Source organism: Episyrphus balteatus, chromosome X, assembly GCF_945859705.1.
Source record: "Episyrphus balteatus chromosome X, idEpiBalt1.1, whole genome shotgun sequence".
Classification (NCBI taxonomy): Eukaryota; Metazoa; Arthropoda; class Insecta; order Diptera; family Syrphidae; genus Episyrphus; species Episyrphus balteatus.
This window is the reverse complement of record NC_079138.1, coordinates 4,976,261-4,997,891: the sequence shown is the minus strand read 5'-3', so window position 1 is coordinate 4,997,891 and position 21,631 is coordinate 4,976,261. Positions and strand designations below refer to the sequence as shown.

Sequence of the window (21,631 nt, the reverse complement as noted above, 5' to 3'; positions counted from 1 at the left end):
TCATCGTCATAGTCCAGTGTCATTTTTGATTTCAAAATAAAAATAAAAAACTTATTTAAAATAAAAAACAAAAATCAGGTAAAAACTTTGAAGGTAGGTTTAGATTTAAAAACAATAGAAAAAATATTGTTTTGTTTGCAAAATATCACCTTAAACCTTTCGCTTAGTTAGAAAAATTAATAGTTTTTTTTATGTTTAGTAATTTTTTTTTTTTTTTTGTTATCACACCCGCGAATTTTTCAACACTCTTTCAAAAGCCCGTTTGAATTTCACGATTGTTGTGTTTTTTTTTTTTTTTTCTGTTCAAACCCCGAAAAAGTTGAACTTGAACCGTCGACATCAATGCCGCAAGTGATTCCCAATCCCAACTGACATCGCTTCCGAGAAAAATCCTATTAGAAATATTTTTTTTTTTTTTTATATATATATTCGTCTTGAGAATATATTAACGGCAAGGACAAGCGCACGATAAAGAATAAGGAGATGACGACGACAGCGACAACGACAACGACCACCAAGACGACCGACGACTATACAAACGAAAACACTTCTTATAAGAAATGATGTCTCAACTCAACTCTCTCTCAATAACAAAACATCCAAACGGAATGGTTTCTTTTGGTGTCCTGCTCCTGCTGTGTTGTGTAGTTTATAATATCAAATTCAAAGAAGGACTGCGTGACTCTAGAAAAAGTATGCCCTTTCTAAGATACAACAGAGAAAGAATAACATAAAAAAATAAATAAGAAAAAAGGGCTTGTATTTTTTTTTATATTTACAATCTATGAATTATACGCATACATCCAAGAACCAGGAAGAAGGCACAACCACCATTAACACACAGGACGACGACGACAAAAACACCACTTTCTTTATTTTTTATATCGGTAGGTACTTTGAGCGAGGGGTAGGACCGGGAAAAAGAGAAAAAAAAAAAAAAATACCTACTCAAAATAAAAAAAAAAAAAAAAAATCAACAAAAAATCCACCCTCCAAAGTACTTTAGAGAAATCTCATCCCCTTTCGGACCGGAATAGTGGAAGTGGCAGTCAGCAGAGCACCACTACAACTGTCGAGGAGAAAAAAGGCACTCCATTAAACCATTAGATTTTTCTTTGTGTTATTCTTATTCGTATTCCTTTGCGCTATTGCTCGCCATATCGTCAACGTTACGTTACCTTACCGTCGTGTCGTGACTGTCTTAGTTGACCTTTTGTAAGTACAAAATTCCCGTTCAGTATCGGTTCTATGCAACCGTTAGTATATTCCTGAAGAAAAACCAAGTCAAAGGAATCGCAATCGCACCAACACTAAGACAACAACACAACAAAAAAAAAAAATCCCCTTTTACATACAAATCCGAGTCACTCATATTGAAGCCAACTCAAGCAGGCGAGCGTATAAGAAACATTGGATGAGAAGAAACTAGAAACATATACTTGAAGGATTTGAGCTTTGGCAAAAAAAAAAAAAATCAAAGAAGACGACGAGGACGAGTGACGGAATAAAACGGAAAGGAAAACGTTAAGGATACCACCGTGTGTATGCCTTTATAGCTGAACATTTTTATTTAGATCCTTGGCCGCTCTGCTTGTGTCTGTCCTGTTATTATTCTTTTTCATTGTTGTTGTATATTTTTTAGGAATTTTTCTGTTCATCTCCTTTACCTCATTTATTGTTTCGCGCCTTCCTGTGCTCTATGTGCTCAAAAAGGACTTATCAAGACAAATACACCAACACATCTTCCGTTCCGTAGTCGTCGTCGTCGTCGTCGTCGTCGTCGTCCGTTTGTTCATATAAAAAATTCTCTCTCTTTTCATTTGTTCCATACCGTTAGATTCTAAGACATTTATAATTACATTTTATTCTACTCACTTTTATTTTTGAGCAGAAAAATTTCCCCTTTTGTATAATTAAAAAAAAAAAAATTCTTTTTTTTTATCCCATTTATACATTAGGACGAGGTAGATATGTATTATTTTTTTTTTTTTACTACCCCGCCGACGCTACCTTTATAACTAAATAGTCGTAGTCCATAGCAGATTTGATTTAGAAAAAAAAAAGTAATTATTATATACCTACCCACCTTATATTATTTTATTAATTTTTTTATAATGTTTTTTTTTTTTTTTTTTTTTTGTAGGGGGTGTTAGGATAGCAACAAGCACTGGGTGGGTTATGTACATAGTTGTTGAGGAGGGGGAGAGAGTTTGGTAGGACAACATGATGGGGAAGTTGGCAAAACAAAGACTTTTTTCTCGTGTTATATCTACCACCAAGAAAGGAGTAAAAGATGGATAGTTTTTTGGGAGAAGGAACACAATTTTCGAACGCGGGAATAAAGAAGTGTTGTCGTTATAAACTGGAACGAGTGATTTTATTCATCATATCCTTTCGCAGTTGAGCACTTTAATTGACCTAGTCTCTCTAGACTATATTAAATAATGAGTTGTCGTCTCTTAGGTATGTGGTAGGTTGGTTGGTAAAATATAGATAGATAGATAGGAACTTGTATAAATCGTATAAAACTAAACTAACTTTTGTCTGTATAGGGATCAACTAAATACCCCCTAGGAAAGAAAAATACAAGAATTTGCAAAATAGACACAGTCTGCCAACCATTGGCGGTGAAGTAAACTTTCTTCAACACTTAAAAAAAATACCCACGACTTTGTTCAATACATATCTCGATCTAAGTAGGTACCTGCCAACATACCCTACGCCATGTTAATATTGTTCAGCTTGGAAGAGGACGAATACCTACCTACTTACAAAAAAAAAAAAAAATCATAAATAAAAGCGAACAGGTCCGATCTGTTTATTTGCCAAGTGCCAAGACTTCTATATAGTTATACCTAGGTTAGTTCCTACTTATGTATTAGCTATTCTCTTGTATTCTTTCTTTTCCTCTGTTATCAGATTGTTTGGACTTTAGCTACAAAAAAAATCCTTTTCTAGAATACCTATAGCAGTTTATGTAAGTAGGTAGGCTACCTATAATATCTCCTAGGACACTAAGATGCTATAAGGACATTTAAAAATGAATATTTTTTTTTTCTCCTTGATGATAAGAAGGAGGCAGGTATTATAACTCTAGATATACCTACCCTACCTAGGGACAAAATATCAGTCTTTTCATGCCCATTGTGCAAAACATTCTGTGTCAAAAAAAAAAATAAGAGCACACTCAAATCCGATGGAAATGAAGTAAAAAAAAAAAAAAAGAAATAGTGAAGAGAGGAGGTATGTATAAAATGTATATGTATGTATAAACGAAACAGGCAAGGAATTAAAAACGAAAAAAAAAAAAAAGACAATAACAGTCCGTCTGTCCCACCCATAAAAATGGACAAAATAGGGTAAAAATGAATAAAAAAAAAAACATATTTTTTTCTAAATCCCTCCTCCTTATATAGGTATGTATAATTTTTTATTTGCTTTGTTTTTGGTATAACTTTTTTTTCCTCATTTTTTTTTTTTTTTTGTATTTAGGTATTTCTCTCGTCCTTTTCTACGATATAGTTTTTAAATGTGTATTTTAATTGCTTCACAAAAAAGAAAGAAAAAAAAAAAAAAAAACATAAAAACGAAAAGGGTAAAGGGAACTTATAGTAAACAACCACCAACACGGTTGATATAGTGTTTGACTAGGTAATATTTTTTTGTAGTGTAAGTGAATGATAGTGGAAAAAATATATAAAAAAAAAAAAAAAAACTATTTCCTTATGTAGTGTCCTTTGTGGTGGTGTGGGTTTTTTTTTAATGTTTCTAATGGGATTGTTTTATTTTTTAGTTGGACTGTACTTACATGTTACATAGAAGAAGGATAAACGCATAGAACGGTTTTTTTTTTACGTTAGGTTTTTTCTTAAAGGTAGCTAGATATAGATATGTATAGTTAGGTTGGTGTATCTAGATTATGTTTAAAGGCAATTGATGTAGAATTTATGTAAATTGAGTAAAGGAAGTGAAATGTTTTAATAACTAAGACTACCTAGGTACCTATATAGGATATTTTTCTAGCGTAAGAATTTCTTTAGAAAAAAATTATATCAACCTACAAATTTTTTCTTATACGAACAATTTAGAAAAAAACTAACATGACCTAGGGAAATAAATGAAATTTCGTCCCTTCCTTAAAAGAATTTTTAATTTTTTTAAAAGAGAATTCTTCTTAAGCAAACCAAATATTAAAACTACTTTACGATACCTACATAGGTATGTATATCTACGGTTTCAAATATTTATTTATAGGTTACTCTATTTTTTTCTTCAATTGTAACCAGCCTACTTTTTATTTCTAAATCTATGATCTATACCTAAATCAAAGGTATTTTTTAAATTGAAGACCTTGTCTCAAAAGCGGAAAAGTTCTAAATGTTTAGCCTTGGAATATTCAAAAATTAAAAAAAAATCGCAGTAATTTCCTACTAATAATATTGCATGTGTTATTTTATTTTAAAACATTTGTGAAGTAATTAATCCGCTACAAATGTAATTATAAAAAATTATCACGCAAAAGGACATAAACTCAAAAACTGTTAAAAAAAAGGGTATTTTTGATTTTCTAACGGTAATATCTCAAAAACGTGATGAGATAGAATTTTTTTGACTTTGGATTCGAGTTCAGCATACGAAAATACATTAGAAAAGTATACCCTGACTTCTATAAAAAAAATTCGATTAGTGAAATCGAATAGGGCAGAAAAAATGAACGGACTTAAATTTGAATATCTGAAGATTTAAAAATGATATTTAAATTTTTACCATTATTATAAACAGAGTTATGAGGCAAAACATGAGGGAGAGTACGTAAAAGTACGCTTTTTTCATAACTAATTAAGCTCACAAAAACGAATAGCTCGTTAAAAGATTTTAAAAAAGCTTTTTTCTTACTAATTGGACCCCAAGGAACATTTCTGCATCAAAAAATCTGGAGTGCAAGCCACTTCGAGTAGTGTCGTGTTCAAACGACCCGTGATATCTTTAAAGTTAGTTATGGTTTCAATTAACCGTGGAATTATTCTGGGAACGCTCGTTTTGGTGTATAATATATTTTTTTTTTTTTTGTGATAGATATTATGACCAAAAATAAGGAGTCGTGACCATTAAATATAATCTCAAAAACATTTCGTTGTATATAAAATAATATAATGAAAACATCATTCCCGGGAACGCTTTTGAACTCGGAATAAATTATGTATAATAGTCGCACCAAAATTAATCAGCTTTTTTTGGTCTTAAAATTATTTCTGACATACAGTGATGGACAAAACAATAAGACCACTTCGTCTTACTTTAAAAACAAATCATAAAACACATATTTTTATTTGTTTTTAAAAGAAAAAAATTATTAATATAAAATTTACAGTATCAGGAGCTTAAATCAATTCATTATCTAACAAGATTTTTTGTTTAAATAAAAAAAATAAATAAATACGAAAATAAATTGATTTCTAAAGCGGTCAAAACAATAGGACCACTACTCAAAAAATGGAAATTATTTCATATTTCAATTCTTTTTGTGGTCAAAACCAATATATTGTCGAAAAGCCCTTATTTTCCATCACCACACATACTTTTGGATGCATTAATTCGACTAATTTTCGAGAAGTGTGTCTCGGTATTGCATACCAAGCATCTTGAAGTTTTTGCCGCAACTCATCCTTATTTCTCGACTTTTTTGCACCCAATGACTTCTCAACGATAGCCAACAAATTTTCAATTGGACTTGGGTCCGACGATCGGACAAACCAAGACATAACATTAATTCTATGCTCCTAAAGCCATATTTGAACTGGACCCAATGTATATTTACGGTCATTATAATGCATAAACTGCCATTTTAGGGACATTTCCCATTCCGTATAGGGAAGAAAAACTTTTTCTAAGAAATTGGGATACAAATGCTGGTCCATGTTTTCTTTAATCCAAAAAATTATACCTACTACGTGCCAAGAAAAATACCTCCACACCATGATGTTTTTACCACCGTGTTTAAGCGTTTGTCTTGTGTATTGCGGTTTGAATTCTGCGTTCTCTGGGCGCCTTACCCATCTTTTGCCATGTGATCCCACTAATTTGACTTTACTTTCGTCCGGCTACAGAACATTACGCAATTTTTCTTCATTATCTGGACCAATCCAATTAAAATGGTTTTTTGCAAAATTGATTCGGTTTTTGCGATGTCTCTTGCTGAGGAGTGAAACTTCCCTGGGGATTCTTTTGAAGAGGTACTTTTCTTATGGTATTCTGCTGAGCGTTTTCTCACTTATTAGCAATTTTAGCTCTAATTTAATGTCCGAAGATGACTTGAAAGTGTCTTTTTATGAAAATCGCATTTTTTCTAAGACGTATTTTTGTGAAGTTTTTCGCTTTGTTCCTATTTTAAAATTTTCTGTTGGGGGCTCTAGTGCGTTTAATACAAGCTTTTTTTAATTAACCAATAGTTTCGGCAATTTCCCGTTCTGATTTGCCTTCTCTTGTCAGTTAATGCATCAATTCTCTCACGGCTCAAGAAAAATGGACTCCACGACCCATTTTAATGTTTTCCCAATTTTTTTTTTGCTCCACTAATGTTAAATGATCTCACAAGAGTATTTTGTTTAAAATATTGTTTAAAATTTGAATCCTAGGTAATACAAAAATAAATGACTTCACTTGGTCCTATTGTTTTGTCCACACGATTTGAGAGTTTTTTTTAGTTTATACATTTATTTTTTGCATCAAATTATCTGTGCATGTTCTTTTTCTTTTATTTCATAATAGTTCTGTTATTTTAAGCAGAATATAGTAAAAAGAGCCGTTTTATTTCATTTTAAAAAGAGATAGAGAGAATATTTTAAGAGTGATAGAGGTGGTCTTATTGTTTTGTCCGTCACTGTAAGTACCTTTACATGAATGGAAATTTTGTTCAAAAAATTCGTCCTTGAATACCGAAATAAAGTCCTATTTATTTTGGTGGTAAATTACCGCACAAACACTATTATAATATAATGCTTTGTCGTTTATGAATCGATGAGGGATAATAAATAAACTGGCCGAGATTAAAAGCCAAGTACCTACTTAATTTAGTCACAATTTTTGCCTTAACTCAGTGAAATTGAATGTAGGTAGTTCTAATTGAATGGCAAATTCGTTTCAGTCTTTTTATCTCGCTTGTAATGTGGCTACGACTAAAAATTATAGATAGTGTAGAGTTGCCTTTTAGAAAAATCGTTATATGTAACTAGTGATTTTGTAGGATTTATTCAAAATTTTTGCTCTTATGCTGTTCTTTTAAATGTCCCTCCTAAAATAATAATATTCTTATTATTCAGTTTTCTTAGAAAAAATAACTTTTTGTGAAGTGATCCAATCGGGTATGGTTTTTTTTTTGTAATTTTACTGCCGAAACCCGCTATCGTAATTAGTGTTTTGTGGAAACAATTTTCGAGCTAAATGCTTTCAAATGTTGTTTTTCTTATTAAATATATATTATTCTTCAAATAAAATAGGTTTTAAACAGGAAAAAGATGCGAATTTTAGTAATTTTAATTGGGGCCGGAGATAGAACACAAAAAAAGCTTTGAAATTCAAGAGTTTCCTGTATTCGGCCCCCTTTTATTGATAAAAGTTTAAAAAATGGGGAAAAATAGATACATTTTTTAATCATTTGTTATAACTTATTAACAATCAAAATTGTTTCTAAATTCTTAAAACACAAAGATTTAAATAAAAAACATTCAATTTATTTAAGCTTGACCAAATAAAGTCAGTGGCCGGAAATAGGAAACAAAGGTCGGATTTATTAGAATCGGACTTTTTTTAGACAAAAACTTAAATAAAATATTTTTGGGAAATATTATTAACTTTTTTTTTAAAACCATACCGAAAAATTAATAAATAAATTACCTACATTTTATTTCAAGAATTATTCGAAAATGTTAATATTTGATGTTTCTGTGCCTTATTTTTTGAGATAAAATCCTTAAGGGGCCGGCTACTAGCAACTCTACCCTACATATTAAGTAGTTTCGTGATCTATTAACAACATTTTAAGGACTTGGATGTAACACTTCAAAATACAACCTTTACCACCTTCGAAAGTTTCTATAGTTGATATATAGTTTCTTTCATTCTTTAAATTTTGATGATACAAATGTTTGCAATATAAACCACGCACTTAAATAGGCTTTAATTTCTGTTAACCAGAAAACAAAAATACGAATTTGAGTTACTTTTTTTTTTTAATACCTACTTATTTACTATTTCTTTTTTGTAGAGGAAAATGTATCATCATCATAACTCACTCAAAAAACTTGAATTATTTTTGCCATGCCAACACACGAGCAGCAGCAGCAACAGCATACAAACAAACATTAAGTTAAGGATATCTTTTGCTCCTCTTGCTGATGATGTTGAGGATGACGTTCCGTTCAGTTCTTTGTATGAAACTAGACATTTAAGAATTTTCGCACATAGGTATAAAATTTGTGCTCTCTCTGTACAACTCTCTTCTTCTTCTTGCTTATTGACATGGCTTCTCGTCTCGCCTTGCTTCGCCTCTCCCCTCTGCTGTTAGTTTCATATTCAATGTGGTGTTAACTTGAGCTTGAGTGTGGCACATTACATTTGGCGCCGAAAATCAAAAAGGACGAATATAAAATAATTTACCTAAGCAAAAAAATAAACCGAAAGCGAAAGATTCGCTAAGATATTCTCAATTTGATAACAGCTATAGTACCTTATATCTACTACATAACTATACTTCGTAAGTGTTGACCAGTAAAACTTTTCTTTAAAGGATTAAGGTTTAGGAAAAGGATATTATTTCATTAAAGTGTACCTCTAACATGTTTTAAATGAATAGATACCTATCTTGGAGGGTGTTTTGTCTTTTTTGTAAATCTGTAGTGTAAAATGGGTAACGAGAATAAAATTCATGATGTGTTGAATATATCCAAGGACAAATTCGCTTGTGACATAAAGAAAAGCGGGCTGCCTCCGCCGCCACCGTCGCGTCGTCGTTGTCGCTTTCGCCGCATATACCGACCATGTATGTTTGTATGTATATGATTAAGGAAGAAAAACCGTGACATTGAAAATTAATTTTGATTTCTTTGCTTTTTCGTATACAACGGTAGTCGGTGATGGGGTCGGGGTGTGACGTGGGGGTCTGGTCTTAAGAGAGAGGGAAAGTGTGTCTGGTGTCGTCATTGTTTTTTTTTTTTTTTTTAAATCATGGCGAATTTGTGTGGAATGTCGTCGTGGCGTTTGTTATTAACGTGTCGTCACCGCCGCCGCCGCGAGAATATGACGAGAAAATGCAGTTTTATATTTTTTTTTCTTGAGTCTTAACCATACACACACAGGCACGCTATTTCACACTCAAACATACAAAATTATAAGAAGCTACATAATAAGAGTAATGTTATGTTTTTTTTTTTTTTTGTCAAGGACTTACCTGGATCTCACTAACTAACTTCTCGCTGTTGAACTTGATATCGGGAGTTGAGCTACCCCCAGATGGGGTAAGTGCTTGTGGTGGATGTGATAAGGATGCTGCTGCAATCGCCGCCTGTTGCTGTGACAGATTCAATTGTGGACTGTGTTGTTGCTGCTGCTGTTGCTGTTGCGGCTGATGTGGTTGAGGGTGTTGAGTTTGTTGTTGCATGAGACTTTGCTGCTGGTGAAGTTGTTGCATTTGTTGCAAGTTGTTTGGAGTCATGTGATGACCGATGGGGATCGGTGTGGTGAGATTACTGGCTCCAGAAACTCCCGTGTCCGCTCCGTTTGGGAGCGGTAGTGGTAGCGGTAGCGGCAGCGGTTCGTTTTGGTTGGCTTCAGCTTGCTGCTGTTGCTGCATATGATGGTGGATTTGCTGCTGCAGCTGGTGGTGCAGATGTGCAGAGGCCGGCGTTGGGCTATTGGCCGATTGGTGATTGTTCTGGTCGGAGGAGCTAGGTGGGTTTTGCGGGGGACTTCGTGGATTACCACAATTTGCATCGCCAGATCGCGATATCGCTGAGGTGGCATTTTCCGATGCGGTAACAGCTTCAGCGCCACTATTCACATCGATGGTATCGGATTGGGAGGGCGGCAAGTTATTAGGAGGGGCTCCGCCGCTGTTGCTGGTACCGGTGGCAGCATTTGCACCAATTGAATTGAATATCGACATGGATTGATGACTTTGGTGATGTGTGTGTTGTTGGTGATGTTGGTGCTGGAGATGTGGATGGTGGTGGGTGACGGATGTGAGTCCAATTGGCGGGCCACGCGATTGTTGCCAAAAGTCCGTTTCCATTTTGAATAGTGAACGGTTATTGGTTTGATGCTGAAGCTGAACCTCTGTAGTCATTTGAGTATCGACAGCGCCAATTGCTGCGGGGCCAGCGGAAAGGTTATTGGAATTTTTTTGTTGAGAATGCGGTGGTAGTTTAGCCAAGTGCTCGGCTGCTACGTCTAGAGAGCGATGTTGTTGCTGTTCTAAATGGTGTTGCTGCGGATGATGCTGATGGAGTTGCTGATGATGTTGGTGATGTTGCAATTGTGACAAAAGTGGTGTGGATCGTAAATCAAGTGCAGCTTCAGTTGCTATTTTGAACTGATTCAACAGCCACTGATCCACTTTAGAGTGATTACCCAAAATTTGCTCACTTGAATTAGTTGTTGCTGCTGTTGCTGTGGATGTTATAGGTTGCTGCTGAATATGAGATAATATTGCAGCGGGCGGTATGGCTGATATTTGTGATGATTTGCCTCCGGTCGGCTCGTATTTGTATTCCGGTGGATTATTGTTATTACCTCCTGTACTATCAAAATGTTGTTGTTGTTCTAAATGATGTTGTTGTTGTTGTTGTTGTTGATAGTGTTGCTGTTGTTGATGTTGTTGTGACTGCTGTGAATGATGTTGTTCTTGCAGTTGAAAGTGAGTCTTGTTGTTGTAATGCACAGTATCGCGCTGCTGCTCCTCCAAAGCGCTACCTAATTCAGTATTTGGATTTTGTTGTTGTTGTTGTTGTTGTTGGTGTGGATGATGATGATGATGGTGATTATTTTGAGGTTGCTGATGCAATAGATGATGATCTGAGTTGCGGTCACCGGAATATGCAGCAACGTTACCTCCGGCAAATGGCACAAGATATGTATGGTAATCGTCCAGTTTTAAGGATTATAACTTTTTTTACTTGGAATATGGATTTATTTTCATGATTGCAAAAGGTAAACTTGATTTAAGTTAATTATATCTGTATACTTCTTTTCTTTAGCTCCAATTGATAATTATAGTTTGATAATAATCTACTATATCGCTTTCCATACAAACTAAAAGATGTATCAGTTTATGCTAATGGCAAAATTCTGATGATTGGCATTTAAAATCTGACATTTGATCTTTTTTGTGGTGCATTGTGCATTTTTTTTTTTTTTTTTTTTTGTGGAAATCCTGCGATTTGTATTTTGATTTTATTTTATTTAATTTTGTCAACTGGGCTTTTAGAGACTGTCCTTAGCTGGGTGTATGTTTTATTGCTGTCTTTTTTGGTGTGTAAACGCGATATCGACATGATTTCGTAGCGTGTTTTTGGTTTTTTTCTTTTTTTTTTTTTTCGTATACGTGAAATGTGGGTCTTGTAGTTTAGCTGTGAAAAAGAAAAAAATATATTTTTAAATTATAAATTTAATTATTTTGTTTACGAATTCACTACTAAGGAAATATAAAAATAAAAACTTAAAAATGCATGCATATCGAAAGATTATTAGTTTTGGTTTAATAAATATCTGTGTTTCATTTTCATTGAAAACTAAAAATGTCTCTAGCACCTATTCTTTACAAGATTTATTTAAATTATAATTTAAATTATTAGATTTTTTTATAAAGATTTATATTTTAATTTAAAGAAAATAATTTTATTTTGATAAGGTTTTTTTGGTGATACTAATACAAAATTTATAGTCTGGGTAAATTCTTGGGTTAATATAAAGCCGACGGGCGCGCGGTTCAATATTCAAAACAGAATAAATTCTCAATAAGATTTTGTAAGTTTTTTTTTTTTTCGTTTAAATACCTATGTATGTCTAGAATGTGAATTTCTCCTATAGAAATATTAAATACTGTTTAACTAAGAAGGTTTTAAGACACGGAAGTCTTGTTGGAAAAACACAATTTCAGAAATCCACTTTATTCATAAAAAACAGATTACACTCGTTTTTAGCATTGGCTTTTTTCTCCATTTAAATATTTATAGTTGATTAAACATTTTGTTATGTTCTTTTTAATGGCGTTTTACTCAATGTTTATGAATAAAGTTTTTTTTTTTTTAATCTGTGACCTGCTTGCCACAATCGCATGTCATCGTAAATTATTGCATTGAAATGTTTAACATTTTTTGATAATGCTTCATTAGTCAAACAAAATGGCTATCACCAAATATTTTTAATCAAACGTTTTTCACTCTAATAAGGTACTAACCAAAAGTGCGTTCCCGGAACACTCTTCAATACCTAATAATTTAAAAACTGAAATTCAAATGGCTTAAAAAAAAGTTAATTAATGGCTTATAAAATAAAGTAAATAATATCACTACTTATATTTGAATAAAAGCTGTCTTTTCAAAATGTTTTAACTTGTCAACCTTATGTATATATATAATAATTTAAAGTTAAAATAGACCTGCAAGCTCAAGCAGTTCTTAGAGGTTACATAACACAGATTTACCATCGCAATAAATAAATAAATAGAACATCTTAAAAGTGAGACTTAGTCGCGTCATTCCAAGAACGTTTTTTTTTTGGTAGATAAAATCCTCTTATTTTTTTTTTTTTTGTGAAATTATGATCATCCTAAAATATATTCAGTTTTACATTGTGAGTTACAAAATTTAAAAAAATTATTGTGAAAAGGTCAATTCTGAGAACGCTTTAGGAATTTGAAATAAATAATAATGTTATTTTACTGAACTAAATCTGCTTGTTATTGTTTTTTTTTTTTTTTTTTATCATAATTCTATCCAATATGACCTAAGTTTTTTTTTGACATGCCTAAAGAGAAAATTTGTTTAAGAAATTTTGTGTTTCAATAACGAAATAAAGTCATTCAAATAAAATAATAAGTCTTCGAAATAACTGCCGTAAGCTATGAACGATTTATTAACTCAATTTTGGTGATACTAATTTGTGAGAATCAACAAGAACGAATTTTTATTTTGTTTTCAATGTAAAAAAATTTGCCGCAAAAGTACTTAAATTGAACGAAAATTCATCAAGATTTGCAAAGTGCCTTTTGGCGTGGTGAAATAAAAATTTTAAGTTTGAAAAATGGTTACATTTGCGAACAAAAAAAAAAAAAACATTAAAAAAAAACTCGCCTTGATTCCTTGTTATTTCTATTTTAACATTTTAGTAATAGTTACCGAACCTTTTTTTCTTTAAATAAGTTTCGAATCCACAATCAACACTTTTATGCACATGATAACAATGCTCTTATGACTTTTTGTCGATCTATTTCATTTTTAATTGAGTCTATAAAAACTCTCAAAATATAAATATTTTAAAATTCTGCTTATTTTCACAAAGAAAAAAAAAACAGAAATAAATCAAAACATTGAGAAAAGATAAAAGAAGACTAGGTTAAATTTTGTCCTATTTTGCATATACCCCATACAAAAAGACTTTATTTAGCCTTCAAAAATTAGATCAAAAAGTTATAAAGGGTGCATTTTTTACATTGAAGACAAATAAAAAACTTGATTTTTGAACATTTAATTATATTTTTTGACACTTTATGAGAAAACAAAATATGCTTTATTTTTATTAAAGACGATTCTTAAAACAAACACAAAGACACGAAATTTATTTAATATTGTTTTGTAACTCAAAGATGGGCATTTTTTTAAATTTTTTATTCTCAAAATTTTTTTTTTCGATTAGGATCTATTTCACAACCTTAGAAGAAGTTTTAAAAACGGTCGAAGGGTTGATTTTTATCAAAGTTGCATTATTTTTTTTGAATAAAAAAAAAACACTTTGTTTTAATGATTTTTGGTGTAAAAATCACTTTCACTTTTGACTCAATTTTTAATTTTAAAAAGACACATTTTGCTTTTTACTCAAGACCGAAAAATTATTTATGATGAGCTTATTTTTCTATTTCATTCTGACTTTTTTTTTTTGGCAAATTCAAAATTTAAAACAAAAACAAAATTCTCGGGCACTTAGTTTTTTATAAATTTGTTTTAAGTTAATTTTTTTTTATTTCTCTTTTTGTAGTAAATGTTAAGATAATGATAAAAAAAATTTGCAAGCATGATAACTATCTTAAGTTAAGATTAGGTAAGACAATTGAAATCGATAGATATTAAAATTGTGAAAAATTAAGTTAAGTTCAAATTTTAGCTGTTTTCATTAAGAAAGAAAAAAACCGCCAATAATTGCATTTTTATTGCGGGGTTGAGTTTCTTATAATATTATTTCATTCTTTTATAAACTTAAAAAAAAATAATAATATTTTTGGATATTGCGATGTTTAAGAGTCTCTGTTTTTGTTAAACTATTACCTATCAATTTTTTCAATTGTTTGAAATCATCACATAGTTGAACTTTATTTTCTAAAAAAACAATGAAACAATTGACTCTTATTCGATACGATTTTATTTAAATGTTTCTTAGTAAAAGAAAACACTTCATGAAGCCTATCGTTTCAAAATATAAGCTTTGTATCAGAAAATTAATTCTTATAAATTTTGAAACTATTTTAGTAGCCAGAAAAGATGGTTAGGAGAAATTGTTTTAAAAAAAAATTTAGGATTTCAGAATTTAAGAATATATGAACTCTGATGAGGTTATTTTTTTTTTGAAACAACACGTTCCCGGCCATAAATAAAAAAATAATAAAAAAAAGCACAAATAACAATATTTCCTACATTTCAATCTCGAATTTTGTTCCTACCTACTTTTCGTTATTATATCTTCTGTCAATTTCAATCAAAGAACTAAAAGTTTTTTCTACAAAATATTTTGAAAATGTTGTCACATGGTCTATGTTTTTAATAAATTTATCCAATATGCGTGACAAATTAATTCAAAATAAAAACTAAAAGAAAATAATAATAATAAGCCGCAAAATTAAAAAAAAAAAAAAGGAAGATGTTAAAGTAATTTATTTGTCAAAATGTTTTGACTTAATTCCGTTCTTATATGGATTCACAACAAAGAAATTGTATTTTTGTTTCTAACAGACTGTAGTATCCTCAATATTTTTAAATTAAGAATTTAAAGAGAAAATAAATAATAATAATTACAGCCACCTGCAATGGTTATTTTTTAATTGAAAGTATTTAAAACTTCAATTTTTTTTCCAAGAAATATATGAATTTCTTTAAAAAAAAATTAAAGTGGAATTTGTAAATTTTGAATTCGGATCCCAAAAACTATTTTAAAAAATAAAATAAAATAATACATCCAATCTCAAACTAATATAATCAAAAAAAAAAAAATAATAATAATAAAAGTGTTATAAGAATAACAAAATTATCCACATACGTCTTTGAAGAATGTCCCAAAATGCCCATAAATATTGTATCTTATCTTAACCGGTGCACTGTTGAACTTTTATGTGTTAGTTTTATTTTAGAATTTGTACTATTTTTTTTTTTTTTTTTTAAATTAAATTATATATTAATTCACTAAATTTCACTAGAACTAAAATTTTGCATTATATTATTTTATTATGTTTTGGTTTTTTTTTTTTTTTTCGAAAATCTTAACACAAGAATTGAATTTAAAAATATTTCCCGCCAAAAATAAGTATATTATTCCCACGAATTGTGAATTCAATTCAAAACACCTATACTATGACGAGATTGACATTCATTATTTATTTATTTTTTTTTTGATTTGTTTGTTTTTTATTTTCATTCTTCTATGATTTGTACTTAGAACATTTTCAATATTAAATATATTGTATATGTATAGATATATCTATGGAGTGAATGTTAAAATTTTTTTGCGAAAAATTAAGCTTAAAAACCGTGTGACGTTTTCTTAAGAAATTCCAGCTCCTTCTTGAACAACAGATCCCGAGAAACTAACTTCAAAATGCCGTCTTTCTTAAGTATAAATATTTCTTTCTTGTATAATTTTTCTGAAAATGAAACGGCGGCGCGCCGCGTAGAAGTCACCCTCGATATAATATTAGAAACTTTAAAGAAGAAGGTGTCTTCTTGCGCTCCATCATTTATTGTCAACTCCCAAAATCCAACGCGTATAGCCGTTTTCACCGTCGTCTTCGTCGTCGTCGCTGAGAACTTGAGGAATCCCACAAAATACCCTCAAGAAAACTTTCAAGAAAGGAACTCTTTTCTTGAGTTTTTTGTAAGCTCTTTAAAGGAAAATTCTACCCTGAACCAGAACCCAATAAGTGTGGGTTTGTTTGTGTGTGAAGATGGTTGGTGCGCCGCGCGGAATATGAAGCTTAAGAAAATCGACATTTTCTTAGAAAATTTCACTCAAAGAAAACATTTTTTTTTTTTTTTGTCTTCTGTGCTTCCTTCGCGATAGGAAAAGAGAGAGAGAGGATATTATTTAAGGAGGAAAAGAGTTTTGTTGAATTTTCCAACACAAAAGAGTGTAAATTTGGGTTAGTTTTCCAGCGGAAGCGAATGGGTTGGTGGAGAGCACAAAAATATTTCCCAAAAATTGAGTGAGTGTAAATTGAGGGTGGTTTGGTTTGGTGATTTTCCACTTGTTGAAAATTTATTTTTGTAGTCGCGTTCGCGGTGCAAACATTAGCTTATAATTTTTATGCGAAATGGAAAAGGGATATTTTTGAGTAGGTATTTTCTTTTCTATGTCATTTCAGCAAAATAAGAGAAATCTAAAGCAAATTTAAGAGAATAATTATACGTTTTTGGCGGATACTTTAGATATCAAAAAGGATAAAAGGTTTAAAATTAGAAAGTAAAATCATTCGTATCTTTACTTTTAATATTTTTCAATCGAAAACCTACACCCTCGTAGGTACTTTAAGATGAAATTAAATTTTAAGGTAAGGTTATGAAAAAATGATTATTCGTTCTTGTTGATTCTCATGCATTTGAATGACTTAATTCAGTTAATGGTAAATATTAATATTTATTTTTTTATTTATTTATTAAGAAACATTTAAATGTAATCATATGGATTTAAAGCTCTTTTGTTTATTTTCTATTAACAAAGTTGATTACAATGAACATTTAAAAGTGCTGGCAACAACTCTTCTATTTTTTGTGATGTTAGGTTTAAAAAAATTGGCTCCGAATTCTGCAATATTTGTTGACACATTAAAATATTTTTAATATGTTTCTATCAATAAATTTTTGTTTTAAGCCTTATCAGACAAAGACAACCTGTTTTGCAACGTCATTGTGTTACTTACATATGCATTATGTTTTCTTTTAAAATAACTGAAATATGCTTATCACCCAAACTACAATTTTCATATTATATGTACATACCTACTTAAAAAAATTCCAACTTGAATCACTTTTCATTTGTTCAAAATCTTATCATTCAAACTATGTTTACATTATATATAAATTTAATTTTTTTGTAAATTTTTTTGTTTGATATTTTCAAACTTAAACAAATTTCCACATTAAATTACACTCAAGAAAATTCTCACCAATTTAAATGGTTAATTTTTTTTTTGAACATCACTTTCGAAAATTTTAAAAATTTTAAATAAGATGGAAATGAAAAAAAAAAGACAAAAAAAAAAAAAAAACGCGCTAACCGAACAAAAACACGACAGTTCATCTAATCGCATATGGATAATTACAATTTCGAACTTTTGTGTTTTTACACTAACAAGTTGCAAATATTTTTTTCACCCTGTTATTGACTTTGTGTATAATACTTTTTTCTTTTTCTGTTTGTATAGGTGTTATTTTTTATTTGTACGAGTATGTGCACTAATTTTGCACTAAAATTGCGATGCAAACAGATATAATATTTGACTTGGTATATTCTATAGAAAGTATTGTGTTTTTTTTTTTTATTTTTTTTCGCTGGGTTAATAATAATTGTAATCTATTAGCTGAGGTGTCGAGGGTGTACCCATACCTGCTTTGGGAGACTTTATAAGATTGCTCAGTTTTAATAAAAATGGTGCACATTAATAATAAAAATGGTTTCGATATTAGATTGTTTTCAGTGTTGTCATATTTTTGACGAATTGTAGAAAATCCAAATTCACTAATATTTTTTTTTTTTTTCAAAACAAAAAAAATCCTTGGTTGACGAAAATAAGTGCACTCCAAATGCATGGTGTGAAACATCAAAAGAAAGGTCAGTTTAAGCTCTATTTTTAACTGAAAATCAGAAGTTGTTCGGAGATGTAGATAGTTGCTAATTTACATTTTACATTCATACTTACATTCGAAAGCAGATATTTTCGGATCAGGGTCTTGAATAAAGTTTTGGTTTAAATGAGTTCACGCACATTTAGGTAAAAAAAATTAGAAATCAGCTTTTTTTGAGATTTTCGAGGATAATTTAGTTGCCTAAAATAGCCATTCTGAAAAATTTCCTCTCAATCCATCATCAAAAGAAAGGTCTCTTTAAGCTATTATTCTAAAATAAAAACCAAACATTTCTTGGAAGTATGGTTACAAAATTATTTGCAAACAAATATATCTCTTTTTTACTTGCGATATAGGTACTATAGGGCAAGTTTAGGATTCGTAAAAAAAATCGAACTCGAGATAACAATTTTACATGACATTACGATGATGGAGAAAAAAAAGTGGGTCCGGTCATTCTGTCTGTCTGTCTGTCTGTCTGTCTGTATGTACCTCGAGCTACAGCCTAAACTATTCGAGTGATTTTCTTCAAACTTGGTAGTTAAGAGTTTTGGGTGATTCCCTAGAGGACAAATTGAAAATTTTTTTTTAGGACCAAAACTAACGGTACCTGTCATATAACGGAAAAAGAAAAGTTAATTTTTTTCAAAAACGGCTCTAACGATTTTGATTAAAATTTTTGAGTGTAGTATTACACATAAAAGCCAACTTTCTAAATAAAAAAAATATTTTTTTCACTGTTATTAACGGTACCTCTCATATAACGGTTTTTTTGATTTATTAATATCTCGTTCAAAAATACCCCGATTTCAACGAAAATTTTTATACAAAAGCGTTTAAGTAAAAGTAATATTAAAATTTTAGAAAATTTTCAAAAAACTCATTTTTGGATTTTTAAAAAATATTTAAATTTTTTTTTTTGAAAAATCAATTTTTTGAAAACGGGTTAATGAAAAATTTTAAAATTTCGTTTTTATGCGTAAATAAATTATTTCTTCAAAATGGCATACCAATTTTTTTTTTGAAAAATGTTAGAAAATTTTTATATATAAAAAATTATTTTTTTAAAAAACGGCTCTAACGATTTTCGAATATTTTTTTCTAAAAATTTCTTTTTATACAAGAAGTAAACTGGCATACATGGTTTTTTGTGAAAGATCATTTAAAACGGTATTTAATTAATTATAAAAACAGATTTTATTTCTTTTGATTTCTTGAAACTATCAAATTTTAAATTTTTTTAATTTTCTAGATTAAAAAGCTTTAACAATAGAGTAACTTTAAGCATAAGAGCAAGAACGTGCGACCCCAGTCGTGCATTTTATTTTTACATTCAGAAGCAGATACAAAAAATCATGTGTGCAATTCACACGACGTGATAGAAGTGACACTTTAAAAACTCATTTTTCTTGCAAAAAATCGAAAAAATCTATTTTTTATTCCACATCACCTTTATATCAATTTTTTCATATGACAATCTTAATAAATTCTATATCATCTAAAAGCTTATTGTTGTAGCTCAAAATATTTATATCGACCATGTCTATACAACATCTATAAAAAAAAGTTAGAATTTTTTTTAACCCAATCAGTTTCCATCAAAAATGCAACAAAATCAATCCTTTTTCTCTTCTAATACCATTAAATCCATTTTTTTTTTTAATGACAACGTATAATAAATTTTATATCATCTGAAAGCTTATTATTTCAAATTTTAAATGACGCTTCAATTATATTTCTACGATACCTACAAAAATAGGAAGAATTTATGGGCAACAGATCTCCACAGGTGTTTTGAGGTATTTCTGTAGATTTTTAATTTAAGATTGAGTAACTTGTAGAGCACACGTACCATTATGTGTGATATATCAAATGAAAGGTAATATTATCGGCATACGTATTAAAGTTAAATCAAATTTGTATGTGCTCTACGTCAAAAGATATAACGTGTTTAGAAAAAGAATATCTTTTTACTGTTATCTCAGAATTTTTAATATGAAATTAATTGAAATTATAGTTTATCTATCTATAATATTAATTTAATTCATCTTCCTATTAAAACAAAAAAGTTATAATCAATTGATTTTTCCTGTTGCTTTTTCGTTTCATCTTGTTCCAAATCACTACGATACTAAAGAAGTTTTCACTTCAAAAAAATTAATAAAGTCAATGCAATTTAAACTATATTATTAAGTATGTTTGCTGTGATCATCATATTTGATAATCCTATTTTAGCTTAGTAAAAAAATAAATAAGAGTTTGGCATTCGAAAAAGTATCCAAGAAGTAGATGTTCTACAAAATGCAAAAAAAAATGCACTTGTCAGATGCATTGGTTTTTATATTTTTTTTCATTCTGCATTCGTTTCTTTTGCTAAACTGTTGACTTTAGCGTTTAGAAATATAGATAATAGACATAGGGACACTAGCAACAACAGAGATAATAAAAGAAATTACTATCATCATTACAACCTATCATAATGATTAGATAGAATATAGTTGCACCAGTTGAAAAAGTGTAGAGTACTTTTTTTTTTTTTTAAGTTTATTGTATTTTTTATTTACACAACCTATACTCACATTATTTGTGCTATAAAAGATCAGTTGTTATTGTTTTTTTTATTTTTTATATATTTTGTCGTCGTCAATCCCATTTAATAAAAAAAATAAATAAGAAACAAAGTTTGCGAAGAGATAATTTTTATAATGATGAGATGAAAAATTATTGTAGTAAAATTTAAATTAATAAATTTTTTAGAGCAAAGAATTTTAATCTTTAAAGTGGGATTTTGAGGCTTTTCTTATACCTATTTATTTTAAAATGTTTAAAGGTTTAATTTTATTTATAAGCAGGACATTGAATTTCTGTTTCTATAATTATTTCTATTTTATTATATTATAGAATTCCTATTGTAACCGAAACGTTTAACGTAAGTTTGAGTTCAGAGAAAGTTTTGGTCATTTTTAAACTCTGATGGTTGCTAAATTATTTGCAACTTTAGTACATAATATGTTTATTGCTTACATTCGGAAGTAGATATGTTTGAACTATAAGAAGTCTTAAAATAAGCTTTGATTAAGTTTATAAGCCGTGTAGTAATATCTTGCAGTATAGTTGTAGTTGCTTCATCCGTATATTCCGATTGTCAACTAGCAATTTTATTGATTGTTGATAAATACTGAAGTTTGGTACCTATTTTTAAACCTAATTTATGGTAAAACTGGTAAATTTTATTTAATGGAATTTTCAAATAAAATTTAAATTTATTAATTTAATTAACTAATAATAATAAAAATTAAAATCTATATAATGTT

The 21,631-nt window shown here is 29.8% G+C and overlaps 1 protein-coding gene across 5 annotated transcripts in view; it reads right to left on the bottom strand.

Annotated features, from left to right (window-relative positions):
• The window catches only part of LOC129920472 (uncharacterized), an 87,896-nt gene that overhangs the window by 40,143 nt on the left and 26,122 nt on the right, over window positions 1–21,631 (bottom strand). For 4 of the 5 annotated variants that reach the window (XM_056001681.1, XM_056001684.1, XM_056001679.1 and 1 more), the window contains exon 1: window positions 9,446–11,149. In XM_056001681.1, coding sequence (XP_055857656.1) covers window positions 9,446–10,339 — 894 coding nt within the window. In that variant the 5' untranslated portion in view covers window positions 10,340–11,149. Of the gene's footprint in view, window positions 1–9,445; window positions 11,622–21,631 lie in introns of those variants that run through there. The other variant, XM_056001683.1, reaches the window with a different exon arrangement.